Here is a 14670-nt window from a genome sequence, read left to right as displayed (position 1 = left end):
TCTTGCGTTATCCTTTATATCAAGAGCTAGTTCATTCAATTTTTAGTTCACCTCGCATATAATTCGCTGAAATGAGATGTTGTTTCATGTTGTTTCAGGGAATGAAGTTTAATTACATTAGTAAAAGCTCCATTGGTAGGCAAAATCATTGCTGCTTCAAAAGGCAAAACTTTAGAGCCCGTTTGCATCTTGGCTTTAGTGTATCACCCGTAGCAGGATTTTTGCTTTCGTGCCCCCAGCAGCGTTGCGTGTTCTTTCCGTAGGAGTTAACTGCAGCAACTTACCGCTTCCCACAGGAAGACTTCTTCTTTTTTCGTTTCTTGTTCTTCTTCCCTTGTTTGGATTGGTTCTCACCCCTTTGCTTGTGCTTCTCTTGTTGGGGTTGTTTAGACTCGGCATTCGGATAGCGAAACCTTGGTCGAACTGCCGGTGGGAATAGCTTCAAGATATCGGGGATTAACCTGTGAAGCACAACACAACTAGCGTAAGTATTGGCACGATTCTCGTGGAGCAATCAGCATATACTTACTTCACGGCCTTTATGCGGAATTTATCCACATTGAACATAACCAAACGGAGCAGATACAGCAGCCTTTCAAGGCGTACACACTCCTCCTGAGAGGCCCAGTGCCCCGCGAGCTGCCAAATCAGACAACAATCTGATACTGTGATTGCATTGATTGACACCACCCTCAACGATAACCATATCTCGCGTCGCCGCAACGGCAGCAAAAAACTTCGTAAGCGCTTCGAGCAAGGCTTGGAAATACTTCTGCCTTCTTTCATGCTCATCCAAAGTATCTCTGATTGCCGCATTTACAATACGGAGAACAGGAGTAGCCTCCTTCACAACCTCTTTCCAGGTTTGACACCCTGAAACATTGGCGAAATCCATACTTGAGTCAATTTTACGCGGCATCGACACGAGATCCAGGCTCGGAACGAAAGCTGACGCCGTCATCTCCCTCTGCCAGTCACTGACGGCTTTGCAGCGCCTGACCTGGGCCACGCTGTCTTTAAACACACCCATCCGCTTCTCCATCTCGTTCAGCAGCTGAGCGAGCGTCGGGTCATCCCGCGGCTGCCACGCGTCGAACGTGTCTGCTGCGGCGAACACTTTCTTGACGAACGCGGCTAGCTCGTTGTGGGTCGCCACGCTGTATCCATCCATCGGGAGCGCGCGAGCCTCCTTCACCTTGTTGGTCAAGTAGTCTCGCACAGTCTGTGTGTCCTCCTCCGGCGTCTTCCTCCTCACCGCTGGCGGGGCCGACTGGGACAAGTCCAACGTGACTGCCTTGCGCTTCCTGGTGCTGCTGCTAGGCGGACTCACCTCCACCACCTCCGGCTCGTCGTCGTCCTCGTCGCTCTCCTCATCGGACGACACCTCGTACTCACTGGCAGTGGAGGACGCCGACGCTTCTGGCGACCGAGGCGCGGGAGGTTTCGTCTCCGATCGCTCGGCCGCGGAGACCGTGGGGACCGCAGCTACAGCCTGTGCGGCGAGGATCATCGCCTCTGGCTGCTCCGGTGACGCAGAGGCCGTGGCACTCATGTCGCGGTGCAGCAGCCGCAGCAGCGGGCCGATCTGGTTGCAGGACGCGCCCAGGCATCGGAAGGACGCCTGCACGGGGTCTGACGCTGTGAGCACCAGCGCCTGGTGCAGCTCGCGGGACGCGCGCACCACCTTCAGCGCCCGCTCCAGCGCCGCGACCACATCTCGTACGCGCGCGTCCGCCTGCTGCAGCTCGTCCAGCACGGCGGCCTCGCAGTGCCGCCGCAACTGGGCGTCGCTCACGCCCACGCGCGACAAGATGGCGTCCATCGGATTTGGGACGGCTGCGCGGTCTGAACGAGTTTAGGATTTAGGACGGTTCTAAACTAAATTTCGGGGGTCGACTGCGAGCTTCAGCGTTGTGGATGCCATTCAGAGAGACGAGGTGGTGCGCAACTCATGTGTGGAGCTACAGTCGTGGCAACCGCACTGAAGACACAATATTTGGAGAATCAACGGGGCCATGGCAGCCTTGTCCGCGTCCTCAGGTCACATGATCCAGGTAAGTAAGTAGGTCTGATGTCGGGACGTTGACACGCTCTTAGCTATCAGTTGGTAACCGCATGGACAGCGAGAGGGGACGCAGGCCTCGTAGACCTACGATTCTACAGCCTCTGCCTCGGCGTCCAGGCTCGCCTCCACCTCAACGCCGTCCTCTCCGACTTGCATTCCCAAATTCACTTTCGAGTGACCAAGTCTCAACCGACTCCACGTCCACCAGCACCACCTCCAGTACCTTCGCTACCATGAAGTTCATTCAGGTCTTCGTGCTCGCCGCCCTCATTGTTGCTGCCGCGAACGGTCAAACGACCGCCACCGTCAACTCGACTCCGACGGTGGCCACGACGCCGTCGACGACTTCGACCGGCTCGGCTGCAATGGTTGCGACCATGTCACCAGCATCGGATGGCACGTCCGGCACGGGTTCCTCTGCGACGGTGAACGCCGGCAGCGCTGCGGTGGACTCAACGGCAGTGGGTTCGTCGAGCTCGACTGGCGCGGTGGACGCGGGCGACTCGAGTAAGGCGGCGGCGGGTTCTTCTGGCTCGACCAAGTCCAAGTCCAAGTCGACCTCGGGCTCAACTGGCGCGTCGGGTTCGAGCAGCGATGCGGCGCAGGCCTCGGGCGCCATGGGCGTCGCGGCAGCGGCGGCGATGGCCGTCGCCGCGTACTTCCTGTAAGCTGGCCGAGACAGCCAGGTCAGGAGATCAGCGGTCGATTGATCGCGGAAGAGTGGCAGCTCGGAGCTGAGACTTTCGTGAAGCAGCAAGTAGTGCGTGTAATAGACTTAAAAACCTGAGTTCTGGCTGCGCTTGGAGGTGCTGCTAGCACAAGCTGTGAAGCCTAGCATTGATCGTGCTACCCGCGATGGCTCATGCCAGCATCGCATGGATCGAGACCGCTTCTGAGCGGCTTGCATCTTGCTGCGAACTAGCCCAGGATACCGACATGTTTCGTGCCTCGAAACCAGCGTGTGATATGTCAAAATCGGCTTGCTGAGATGAGCTGGATAGCGAGTCGCGAGCTGATTTTATTTCCTCGCCCACCGAAAGAAAGCGTGGCGGCGCGATGCTGACCGGCCTCCTCCGGCCAGATTCCGCCCTCGATTTCGCGCCGCCATCTCGGCCCGCTGTCCGCCGCCGCGGCCGAGGCGGCGTTGTAGTTGCCGAGATGCTAACCGCGGTGGTGCTCCCATAGAGCTCGCCAGACGCAGCGAGCACGCCGCTTTTACTGGAGCTATGGGGCAGGGGGCGCAACTCGCGCCGCCTCGTTAACACCAGGCGGCCTGGTGTGGTCCACACGCGGGGTAATCGCGATTACCCGCGATTACGCGCGGAGACGGGCGCGCGATTGCCGCAACCGCCCCTTTCTCTCGCCCAGACACTCATCGGCAGGGATTCGTAGTAATGCAGGTAGTATAATATAGTGATACCGCACTGCATGTTATAATATATTGTTAATAAATGTATTAGGACGATGAAACACATATTATTAATACTATATTAATACCAATTAATAATTACGTTATCGTTAAGTACGATTGTAACAATTCCGTGAGCTCTGCGACCACGTTAGATTCCTCCGGCCAATGAATATCAGGAGGAGCTACGTAGCTTGCACCAAAACGAGTCGAGCGACAGCGGCACCAAGTCGGTAGTGAAGTCCCTGCTGATGATTACTTTGAGCCTAGGCGCACATCGTACAAGGTCGTGGGTGAGTGGCGGTGTTTGGACCACCAGTGTGTACTCGGCTTTATGGTGCGTGTTGTCCGCCTTCTTCTTGTGTGAAACTTGATCTTGTTGGCAAACCGCAATTAATTCACCGCCTACGAAATTTTGCGGCAAAATGAACCGGGTAAATTCGGGTACCCAAAAAGTGCCATCGGGTCACCCTGTGAAAAGTGGTCGGGCGGGTTGGGCAACCCATATCTAAATTAGACTAACGTAGAATACCGAATAGTACACAGCGGTCTATTGTTATAAACCGCCCTTCAGTGCAATGGAGTGTTATACACGATAGGCGTTCAATTAACACCGCGCTATGTTTACTGTGTTGTATTAGTTGTAGAACGCCGTAGAGGAGGGCGTTCAATTCACAGGGTGTTCAAATACTTTACCGAATAGTACGCAGGACGACAGAGCCAGTCGCACCTGGTCCCTCCTGCTGACGTAGGTCTGCATTACCGGCAGGACGGTGCTCTTTGCGTTGTACCTGGTGCATATGTATGCTATAATCTACTCAGATAACAGGAACTGCTACAGCATCAACGCTTAGTGGCGACTTGGTCAACAGATGGATCTACGACCTGAGACCGCTCTGCTAACCGCTAAGGCCGCTGCTCTCCCCCATCAAGGGTAACATCTATTAGGTGTGTCGTCGTTGATGCTTAACAAACAAACATCCAATTCTCTAGAGTGTCCAGTATTTTTAGTAGCAGGCGCAAGTGTAACAGCAACCAGGCACAACCAACTGAATCTTGTGTCCAGCATATTACATTGGTCGATTTATTACTATCAAAATAATATCAGTACAGATCTAGCGATAAGATACTAATAACAACAATTTGTTGGTTATATAGATATTATATTTATATTATAATAGTATTATGTTACTATTGTTTATGTATGTAGAAGTTACTACGAACTGCTCATCGCGTTGCACACGAGCTGCAACTTGTAAAACGCGCCCAAAGTTATTGCTGCGGCAGCACTAGCTCGCTTGCTCGGCTCCTGTCATCTGCAGCCCTCCCTGCCGACCTTGCCTTGCCTCCCATACATTCATCGCCGTTGGGAGCGGGCTCCCTGCAACAGAGTGTGCGTGCACAGGCCACACAAACGCTGCTACTTAGCGAAAAACCAGCCCCAGCATCCAGCGCCGCTGTCTGCCCAGCCGAACCTATCGGTCACCAGCGCCGGCCACCGGTCATGTCTCGGGCATTTGTCCTGTGGCCGAGCGCAGCCGGCGTCAAACGCGGCTTGCCCGGCGGCGAGAATCCACGCGGGGAATGATGGCGCTGACCCAGCAAACACGAACGGGGCCGGTCCCTCCGCAAATCCGAGCACGCGCGCGCCGAGCACGAGTCTCACCTTGCCTCTGCTGGACGCAAGTCGCTTGGGTTGATTGACCGCAGTCATATTTCGGCGACGCAACTCTAGCGAAACGCGCAGAGCCGGGCCGCGCGGGCGGATTACGTTGCCGACAGCTCAGTCCGCAATTTGCCCCGCCAGGCCCAAGCGCTGCCTTCCTGCCGCCATGAGCCCGAGCCCGCCCGACGCCGCGCCGCCCTCCTCCAAGCGGAAGCAGCTCAGCGACGCCGCGCCCGCCCGCAAGCTGCGCAAGTCCTGCTCGCTGCCCACGTGCACGAGCCCGCCGGGCACCTGCATGCACTGCACGTGCGACGGCCGCTGTGGCCGCCACGCCTCGGGCCGCTGCGGCGGCCGCCGAGAGGGATCCGGCCGCGGCTGCAAGCGCGAGGGCTGCACGCGCGACGACCGCTGCCTGCACAGCAACCGAGCCACGTGCTGCCACTGCCGCAACCTCGTGTCCTCCGCGGGCCGCGCCGCCAAGCGCCCGCGTGTGACGGCGCCGCTGCTACCCCAGACGCAGGCTCGCGTCCAGCCGCCGATGCTCCCCGTCTACCGCTACCGTCACTTCGCAGTCCCCGCTGGAGCGGCGACTGATAGCAAGCCGACGGCCACCAGCGACGAGCAACTCGAAGCCGAGCTGCGCGCATTCCTGCAAGACGCCAACCTGGGCGGAGACCTGTCGCTCTGCGAGTTCCAGGAGTACGCAGCGCGGCGCCAGTACTGCAACCTGGTGGTGCTGGTCTGCGGCACGCAGTTCAACCTGCACAAGCACCCGATGCTGCTGGAGAGCCGCAAGCTGCACAGGATGGCGCGCCAGGTGCTGGACGCCGGCGCCGCAGACAGCAGCAGCTTTGGCGGAGCTGTCCCTGCTTTGGAGCTGTCCGCGTTCCCAGGCGGCGCCGAGGTGTTCGAGACGCTCGCCATCTACTGCTACACCGGGGAGATCTCCTTCTCGCTGGCGAACCTCGCCGCCATGAACTGCGCCATCGAGTTCTTAGAGATGCGCAACGCCGTTCGACAGAGCGCCAAGCGGTTTCTCGACCTCCAGATCAGTGGACAGGGTGAAGGTCTGAGCAAGCTCTTGCAGGTGGTCAACGCGGCAAAGACTCTCGCGCAGGCGCAGCCGGAGCTCTTCCGCTCGGCGTGCGAAACGCTCGTGGACACGTGCATGGCTGTGCTGGTGGCAAGGGGAGCAGCGCTGGACGCAGACGCCATGCTGCAGCTCTTCACTCTGCCCAGCGAACTGTTCATCGAGCTGACGCAGCGCGTTCTTTCCGCCAAGCCGCCGACCTCGTCCTCCGTGCGCTCCACCGCCGAGATCGCGTCCGAGCTATGCGTGCAGGCCAAGTTGGCGCAGCTCCACCGAGACGCGCAGCGCAGCCTCAGCCCGACCCACTGCAACAGAATACTGGCGCAGCAATGCGTGGAGCTTCTGCAGGGCGCCTCCGTCGAAGCCGTCGACGCTATCAAGACCGAGAAGCTGGAGTCGTGCGAGGAGGAGCCGCTGGATCTGACGGCGCTGCTCGCCAGCGACAAATCGGACAAGGTGCTGATCAAGCTCATGGACGACGACCTGTCCTCCTGCGCGGTGCTCCCCGGCAGCCCGCGAGTTGACGCGTCCATTTGCCTCGCCGCCGACAGCTTCCACTTCGGCGCGCATGCACTCCCGGAGACCTTCGTCGTGTAGGCGCCTGCGACGTCGTGCATACCGACCGAGTTCTAGTGATCACTCCCGTGCCCACAGGCGCGCGGCAGTACAACTCCATCCTAAATACAGAAATGCGTTGAGTGTCAATGCCTGCCACGTCACTGGAGCGATCGTTAGCTGAAGTTACGCCGCGTGCCGTCAGTTGCCCTGCAATCAAAGGCAGGATGCCTGCCCCAACGAGGTAAGCTCGATACTGAAAGGCAATGGGCCGGCGCGCTTCAACCACCACGAAGCGCTTGCGACTAGCAAAGAGGGAGCCCCCCACGTATTTTTGTGTTACAGTAGTACTTTACATTTGCTACCGTAGTAGTAATCATACTACTACTGGTGGGAACAGTCCTCCACTATACTATACTATTGAATAGAATTGTGGCATGACTACTATAGCTGCCATCACAGGTAAATATTCAAAATACCGATTGATTTCTGTTGTGCGAATTCCTGCAACTACACAGCGCACCCTTTTCTCGTAAAGTTACTCAAACACAAAGCCTTGGTCATGAGAAACCATGCTTCAAGCTTGTCCAAAATAAAATTATTTCTGCCGCTGCAATCGACTTGGATGACTGAATACTCCACATACTGTGCGGTGACATGCCGATGGAGGCGACGCAGATAAAGTGCGTATCGACGCCATACACTACTGAATGGTGCTCTGTACAGAGTGCTGGTTTATATCCGCAATTGCCTCGTCAATAGCGACGCTGGAGGTGCCTTGGCGATGAAAACCACGGTGCGGATGCTGCATTTCACTTGTCCGAGTGGATTGACCACGACCTCCGCACTGTTGCTGGTGCAGTGACTTTACCCGTAAACTGTCTGCCGCTACCACGGCACTTGGCCGTAGATCGACCGCTGTTACACTATGCTAATAGATCATGCGTTCTATTGTACCTTGAGTTCTGTAACTGCTACTGTAACCGTTTTAGAGGGAGGCACCGGCTCCCGCCTAAACTTCGCCCTACCCCAACTTACCCTCCTGTTTTGGAGCTACCAACACCGACTTGAAACAGCCCCCCCCCCCCCCCCGGATTATAGTGAGTTGAAGAAGTTATAGCGAAATAGTTGCGTTATTCGTTGCTTCTGATACCTACCAAAGATCCCCTAATAAAGATAGTTGTGATAAGGAACTGTCGTCAAAATACCCAGAGTGGCAACAGTTGTTGAAATATTGAACCTCAAGACAGCCGCAATCGTTTTTTTTGCTGAAAGTTGCGCTGTGGCCTGACCGGCATAAACTGTGTGGAAACTGCCGCCGATGCGGCGCACGGAACGATGCACCGGCCCCTAGCTAAAGCAGTGCTGCTGAAAGCGTCTGCACGCTATTGTGGTCCCGCGGTGTCCTCGCCATGGTAATAGCGGGATACTATTAGACCGTACCTAGCGCATACAATGCATTAGAACTCTATTTCTAGCTCGGCTAGTTCTAACTGTACCTGCTTTCGAGAGCCAATGTTGAGCAATTAAACAAGAAAATACAAAGTGTCGGCCTTCAGTAGTCATTAGAAAATAACTTTAGTGGAAATAGTACTATATTAGTTGCTGAAAGTAATATCATATAGAATTCATTGATCACTGCTATGGATATTACTTTTTGTCCAACTGTGTATGCTTTGCTGCTTTTGGCGAGTGTATTGCATACGTACGAGCTCACTTCGCGATTCGCCCCGCAAGACTAGAGCTGAAGAGACCAAGAGAGATGGCTGTTCCTGCCGCCGCCGCCGCTGCCCCCGCCAAACAAGCCGCACCGTCGTCCGCATGGGTCGGTTACGTGGCCATGGTGCTGCTGGCCATGCAGTTCGGCCTGCAGCCCATCCTGTACAAGGAGTTCGCCGGCGAGGTCAAGAACCGCTCAGTGCTGGTCATCGCCTGCGAAGGCTGCAAATTGCTGCTGTCGCTGCTGACGCTGCTGTCCTCGGGCGCGCTGGGCCGCGTCGTCAAGACGTGGAACCTGCACGACAGTCTCATGGCCTCGGGCCTGCCCGCCTGCACCTACGCCGTGCAGAACGTGCTGATCCAGGTGGCGTACCAGCACCTGCCCTCCATCGTGTTCAACCTCATCAATCAGACCAAGCTGCTCTCGGCCGCGCTCTTCCTCTACTTCCTCATGGGCACGCGCTTCTCGCTGCAGCAGTGCTTCGCCATGATGATGCTGCTTGGCGCCGCCGTGCTGCTGTCGCTCGCCAAGGACGGCGGCGCCGACGACTCGGCCGCCCCCGCCATCTCCGTGGAGCTCGGCCTCGTGCCCGTGCTGCTGGCCTCGCTGCTGTCGGGCCTCGGCTCGGCGCTCACGCAGCGCTCCATGCAGCAGCACAAGCGCGACGCCGCGCTCGTGACCATGGAGCTGTCGATCTACGGCAGCTTGTTCCTCATGCTGCCGGCCATCTGGTCTACCATCGTCAAGACGCCCGTGTCCGAGTCGCCCGCCGCCAATGCCCTCGCCAACATGGACAAGGTCTTCGAGGGCTGCACCTACTACACGATCATCCCCGTGGTGAGCAACGCGCTGGGCGGCCTGCTCGTCGGCACGGTCACCAAGTACGTGGGCGGCGTGCTCAAGTCGTTCGCGCTCATCTGCGGCATCGCTTTCACGGCCTTCGTGGAGAGCTACGTGTACGGCGCCGTGCTGCCCAATGAGGTGTTCATCGCCGCAGGTCTCGTCGCCACTAGCATGGCCATCTACTCCAGCTTCCCCTACGCCAAGAAGGAGGTCAAGGCCAAGACCGAGTAAGCGGTATCGTTCCAGCGAAGGTTACACTGAGAAGCTACTGCGCGTTTTCAAGTATATGACGTCGAAGAGGACTGGATGCGTTACTGTTGAGACTACCTGGGCCGGCCTTGCCACCCATTCGGCAGTATAAGATTGCAGAACATGTTTGCTTTTGCCTAGAAGCTCTTGTGGGAATGTGTTGGTGTTGGAATTCTCGCAGTGAACTTGATGCAGGTGCAGGGGCTGGGGCGAGCTTGCAGAAGTGCACTGACGCACCGTTGTTGCTGCCGTTACTGGACCCACAAGTCCACAGAAGCCCGCCCTGCTGCACTCACTACCTGCTGTATACGCAAGCTCTCTCCACGTCTAGAAAGCTAACTCGTTCCATGTCGAGCGACTCGATCAAGTCTCTGGAGCACGCGTCCATCGGCACCATCATCGGCATGGGTCTGTTGCTCGGCGTAGTGCACGTCTTAACCGGGCCCGACCACCTAAGCGCTCTCATCGTGCTGAGCGCGGGCTCGTCGTGGCGCTCGTGTCAGTTGGGAATGCGCTGGGGTTGCGGCCACTCCACAGGGCTAATTGTCGTCACTGTGATCTTCCTGGCAGCGAACCAGCACCTCAACGTGGACTCGTTCGGCAGCTACTGCGACTTCATCGTGGGGGTCCTGATGATGCTGTTGGGGCTCTGGAGTCTGCGCCACTATCTGCGTGTGCGTAAGGCTGCAAAGGAAAAGCGAGCAGCCTTGCTACGCACTGAAGATGTCCCGCAGACGCCAACAGAGACTCAGAGATCGGGGGCAGAGGGCACCCCAAATGCATGCTTCCTGGCCATGCATGAGCATCATGAACAGCCCGCCGGGCAACGACTATCGATTGATGAACCAGAAGCGGAGGCCATCGACAAGCGCTGTTGGTTTGGGATCTATGCGACCCCGACATGGGACATCAAGGACAAAATGACGCAGAAGCTCACGGCGTTCGGCTACGGTGTGATCCACGGTTTGGCCGGCACTGGTGGTGTGTTGGGCGTGCTGCCCGCAGTGATCTTGAACAATTGGGGTCGCTCTGCTGTCTACCTGTTGTCGTTCTGCACGGCCTCGATCCTGATCATGGGCATGTTTGCTGCGGTCTACGGAGAGGTGACGGGCCGGCTCAGTCGCGTCTCGGACTCGCTCCAGTATCGCGTTGGGGTCTTCTCGTCCTGTGTGTCGCTGGTAGTCGGCGTGCTTTGGGTCATCTTGGTCTCCACGGGCAAGCTGGACGCAGTCTTCGGGTGATACCGTTAGCAACAACGGCACAGAGAGGCCAAGTGCCTGAACCTCCTCGATGACTTACCTCAGCCAAGGTTTGTTACCACTTGATCGCATCCACACGACAACAAGATTGCCTTGACCATGAGTAGATAATTTGCGTCTCCCTCTGGTCTTTGCCATGCAGCTCGAGTTGCTACCGGTAGTTCATCTCGCTGGAGAGCTCGCCGGCTTGGCTTTGTCAGACACATCAAGTTGAAGTTGGGTTCGGTGACGCTGCGCATCCGCCAATCAGCGCGCGTTTAACATAAACCTGCGGTACCTCATAGTATCAAGCGGACATTAATCGACTAATATCGCTATACACGTAGTGAGAAGTGGATTACACTACTTGCGTTCTGTACTAATCTAAAGGGCAGATATCGCTATAGACAGAAGATGCGCCTGTCCACTGCCACGTTTGACAGGTCGCGTGCGTGTCAGGAGGATCGCGCGCATTCGTCGATCGGACCCCCGACCAGCAGCTCTCATGGGCGCTGCAGACACCGTCACCGCGCTGGAGGGCGCGTCGCTGCCCGGCATCGTGGCCACGGGCCTGCTGCTCGGCCTCGTGCACGTGCTCACCGGGCCCGACCACCTGAGCGCGCTCATCGTGCTGAGCGCCGGGTCCTCGTGGCGCTCGTGCCAGCTGGGCATGCGCTGGGGCTGCGGCCACTCGACGGGGCTCGTGGTCGTGACCGCGTGCTTCCTGGCGCTCAACCAGCACCTGGACGTGGACGCCTTCGGCAGCTACTGCGACTTCATGGTGGGCTTCCTCATGATGGGGCTCGGGCTCTGGAGCCTGCGCCACTACTGGCTGCTGCGCCGCCGGCTACGGCTCAAGCACCGACCCGCGGGAGAGATGACGCCGCTGCAGCTCGAGGCGGAGCTACAACGGCTGCAGGAGGACGTCGACAGCGACTCGGAGGTCCAGAAGATCCTGCACTCCCACCATCTGGACCACAAGGGTCCATCTCAGACTGTCCAGGAGGACCGACCCGCGACCAAGACCTGCTGCTTCGGCCTCGTCACGGCCGACATCAAGAACCCGCACACGCAGAAGCTCACAGCCTTCGCCTACGGGACGGCCCACGGCCTGGCGGGCACGGGCGGCATCCTGGGCGTGCTGCCGGCCGTGATCCTCAACGACTGGGCCAAGTCCTCCGCCTACCTCGGCGCCTTTTGCGTGTCCTCCATCTTCACCATGGGCGGCTTCGCGGCGCTGTACGGGGAGGTCACGGGCCGCATGAGCCGCTTCTCGGACTTGTCGCTCGTGCGCGTCGGCATCTTCTCGTCCTGCGTGTCGATCTGTGTCGGCGTCATGTGGGTCATCCTCGTCTCGACCGGCACGCTGGACGAGGTCTTCGGATGAGAGGAGAGTGCGCCAGCGTGATACCCAACGATGGGATAATGCCAACCAATGGAGGCGGTTTGGGCTATTGCTCTGTGCTGCAAGTAGAACAGCTTCATCACCTATGATGCAAGCGATGGAAATGGAGCTGAATCCAATCGGCAGCAGCATTCCACGCAAAAGCGTTCGATGTTAATACTTTCTGTCTATTACCTTGCTGGAGTTGGTTTCGATGCACTTTACTGATTAATCGCCGAACACGCGATTCAGCACACCGGTCCCTTGCAAAACGACCCACGCGATTCCTACAGCTATCGAGAGAACTGACGACCCCACAGCAACATACAGTGCTGCCCTCGGTGATCGAGATCTCCCACCTCGTTGTGTCAGATCCCCGTAAAGTGCCGCGAACGACCCCATGGCTAGGATGGAGCTCGCACAAAAGAAGCCTAGATACAGCAACGCTCGGGAAATGTCCTTCTGCATAGCGAGAGTGGGCAACACCGCGAGTAAACAGCCCGGACCCGCTGCTCCGTGCACGATACCCACGCCTACGCTGGCTGCTGACGTCGCCGTCAGCTGCATTTTGGCGCTTGGATCATTTGGCGACTGCAACAAAACGTAGGACGCGTCCTGACACTGCACCTGGCTCCACAACGATTTAGGCGATGACGCCAAATGTCGAGGGCTGTGAGGCACTTGCGCCTCCTTGTACTCCTTGAAAGCGCTGTACAGCGTCCACACTCCCAGCAGAACGAGGCAAATCCCCGTGAGGTATTTGCAGGCGACACTGAAGCTGTTGTTGGGCGCCAAGGCGTGGCCTATGACGAATACACAAACCAGCGCGACGGCCAAGATGCCGAGCGAGTGACCGCACCCCCACTGGGCGCCGAGCAAGAACGCCTGGCGCCAAGTTTTCCCATTGGAGAGCGCCACCAGTGCTCCGATGTGGTCGGGCCCTACAGAAAATGCAACAAGGTTAGCCGTTCTGGACGAGATGCAAAGGCAGCGAAACGATTTCGCCTACCGGAGAGCACATGGACAACACCTAGAGAGATGGCGGTGAGTGCCACTTGCCACATCGAGCTGTGCAGAAGACTGGGCGACGCAGGGTGCCCCATATCCATAATGCCCGAGGCGGCGGAGCACACGAACGGACAAACACCTGAAAGATATGCCAGTACACACGACCTTTCATGGTCACTGCTGTCACTTAGTTATGCTCGAAGCAGCGAGATGTGGTGATCCACTCTACTGGCATTTCAGCACGCGCATACACTACGAACACGACGAGTTATTCTCCGAGCACGGCGTCCATCTGACCTGATGCCTGGAGCCCGATCCAGCCGACCCCGACGATGAACGAGAAGAAGGCGGAGAAGATGCCAATTCGGAACTCCATCACCAACGAATTGCCGCCAAGACGCCCGGTGACCTCACCGTAGAGCGCCGCGAACACGCCCATGATGAAGATGGAAGCTACACAGAAGGAGCCCAGGTACGCGACAGACTTGACCCAGTCATTCAGCACCACGGCAGGAAGCACGCCCAGAATTCCACCAGGTCCGGCGAAACCGTGAATTATCCCCACGAGTAGCGCCATAATCTTCACACACAAACGCAATGTGAGCAGATGCCAGCGATGCGGCTAGTAGACGAACAAGACATACCTTTTGTGTCGCAGGGTTCTCGAAGCTCATGCTCCGACAGCAGTAACAGTTGTTCGGGTGCAGCTTTGCCGATTTCCCTCGTGGAGCTGCCGCCGTTCCTGCGGTGTCTACAGCATTCGATGCTCCATCCTCTTTCACCAGCAGGTGGAACGATGAAGACGGCGAGGCTGCCTGTTCCTGTATCGACGGATTCGGAGACATGATGGGCACCACAGCACCTGCAGGCGAAGCAACACTCGACGGTCGTCGCTGCGGCAGCGGCATGAGCTCCACGAAGTTGGTTGGCGTGACGCCGGCGCTGCTTCGGCTGGCGCGGTTGCTCTCGGCTCGCCCTGCATCCCCACTCGCGAGCGACTGCACCCCTTCCTTCAGCTGCTTCTGGTACTTCTCCCGCACGTGGATGGCTGTCCAAATGCCCAGCGCGATCATGAAGAAGCCCACGACGTAGTTGAGGTAGCCGCCCACGGCGTCCAAGTCCACCGTCTGCCCCGCCGCGAAGAAGATGAGCGCCATCACCACGAGGCCGATCGAGTGGCCGCAGCCCCAGCGAATGCCCAGAGCGAACGCGCGCCACGATGAGCCCGTGGTCATCGCCGCCAGAGCGCTCAGGTGGTCGGGCCCTGCAGCAAAGTGAGACCATATGCACGGAATTTAATCTCCCCTGATTAAAACTTCAACCGTAACGTACCTGTCAGTACGTGCACGACGCCAAGTAGCAGCCCCGTGGAGACGATCTTGTCCAGCGACGCGCCCGACAGGCTGCTGTGCTCCTCGCTCAGCCACCGATCAGCAGTCTCCAT

The 14670-nt window shown here is 57.8% G+C and overlaps 8 protein-coding genes across 8 annotated transcripts; 5 read left to right on the top strand and 3 right to left on the bottom strand.

Moving 5' to 3' along the window:
* Nucleotides 1-280: 280 nt before the first annotated feature.
* On the bottom strand, nucleotides 281-1822 carry IUM83_13536 (Phospholipase D; the record flags this gene model as incomplete). Its single annotated transcript, XM_067938215.1, has 3 exons — nucleotides 281-461; nucleotides 530-639; nucleotides 1001-1822. The coding sequence occupies 3 exons, from the start codon at nucleotides 1820-1822 to the stop codon at nucleotides 281-283; spliced, it is 1113 nt and encodes a 370-aa protein (XP_067797953.1).
* Nucleotides 1823-2298: 476 nt separating this feature from the next.
* IUM83_13535 (uncharacterized protein) lies at nucleotides 2299-2733 on the top strand (the record flags this gene model as incomplete). Its single annotated transcript, XM_067938214.1, has 1 exon — nucleotides 2299-2733. The coding sequence occupies one exon, from the start codon at nucleotides 2299-2301 to the stop codon at nucleotides 2731-2733; it is 435 nt and encodes a 144-aa protein (XP_067797954.1).
* A 2572-nt stretch (nucleotides 2734-5305) lies between these two features.
* IUM83_13534 (UDP-N-acetylglucosamine transporter-like) lies at nucleotides 5306-6826 on the top strand (the record flags this gene model as incomplete). The annotated part of the gene is made up of 1 exon (XM_067938213.1): nucleotides 5306-6826. The coding sequence occupies one exon, from the start codon at nucleotides 5306-5308 to the stop codon at nucleotides 6824-6826; it is 1521 nt and encodes a 506-aa protein (XP_067797902.1).
* Nucleotides 6827-8546: 1720 nt separating this feature from the next.
* On the top strand, nucleotides 8547-9578 carry IUM83_13533 (Drug/Metabolite transporter (DMT) Superfamily; the record flags this gene model as incomplete). Its single annotated transcript, XM_067938212.1, has 1 exon — nucleotides 8547-9578. One exon carries the CDS (start codon nucleotides 8547-8549, stop codon nucleotides 9576-9578), a length of 1032 nt encoding a protein of 343 aa, XP_067797955.1.
* Nucleotides 9579-9943: 365 nt separating this feature from the next.
* Nucleotides 9944-10837, top strand: IUM83_13532 (uncharacterized protein; the record flags this gene model as incomplete). Its single annotated transcript, XM_067938211.1, has 1 exon — nucleotides 9944-10837. One exon carries the CDS (start codon nucleotides 9944-9946, stop codon nucleotides 10835-10837), a length of 894 nt encoding a protein of 297 aa, XP_067797938.1.
* A 502-nt stretch (nucleotides 10838-11339) lies between these two features.
* Nucleotides 11340-12221, top strand: IUM83_13531 (uncharacterized protein; the record flags this gene model as incomplete). Its single annotated transcript, XM_067938210.1, has 1 exon — nucleotides 11340-12221. One exon carries the CDS (start codon nucleotides 11340-11342, stop codon nucleotides 12219-12221), a length of 882 nt encoding a protein of 293 aa, XP_067797903.1.
* Nucleotides 12222-12446: 225 nt separating this feature from the next.
* IUM83_13530 (uncharacterized protein) lies at nucleotides 12447-13327 on the bottom strand (the record flags this gene model as incomplete). Its single annotated transcript, XM_067938209.1, has 3 exons — nucleotides 12447-12511; nucleotides 12578-13159; nucleotides 13228-13327. The coding sequence occupies 3 exons, from the start codon at nucleotides 13325-13327 to the stop codon at nucleotides 12447-12449; spliced, it is 747 nt and encodes a 248-aa protein (XP_067797956.1).
* A 167-nt stretch (nucleotides 13328-13494) lies between these two features.
* Nucleotides 13495-14670, bottom strand: IUM83_13529 (uncharacterized protein; the record flags this gene model as incomplete). Its single annotated transcript, XM_067938208.1, has 3 exons — nucleotides 13495-13806; nucleotides 13871-14490; nucleotides 14559-14670. 3 exons carry the CDS (start codon nucleotides 14668-14670, stop codon nucleotides 13495-13497), a joined length of 1044 nt encoding a protein of 347 aa, XP_067797868.1.

The sequence above is a fragment of the Phytophthora cinnamomi genome (genome assembly GCF_018691715.1).
Source record: "Phytophthora cinnamomi strain GKB4 chromosome Unknown Contig12, whole genome shotgun sequence".
Lineage (NCBI taxonomy): Eukaryota > Oomycota > Peronosporomycetes > Peronosporales > Peronosporaceae > Phytophthora > Phytophthora cinnamomi.
The sequence above is the reverse complement of the archived record's forward strand: the minus strand, read 5'-3'. Positions and strand labels throughout refer to the sequence as shown.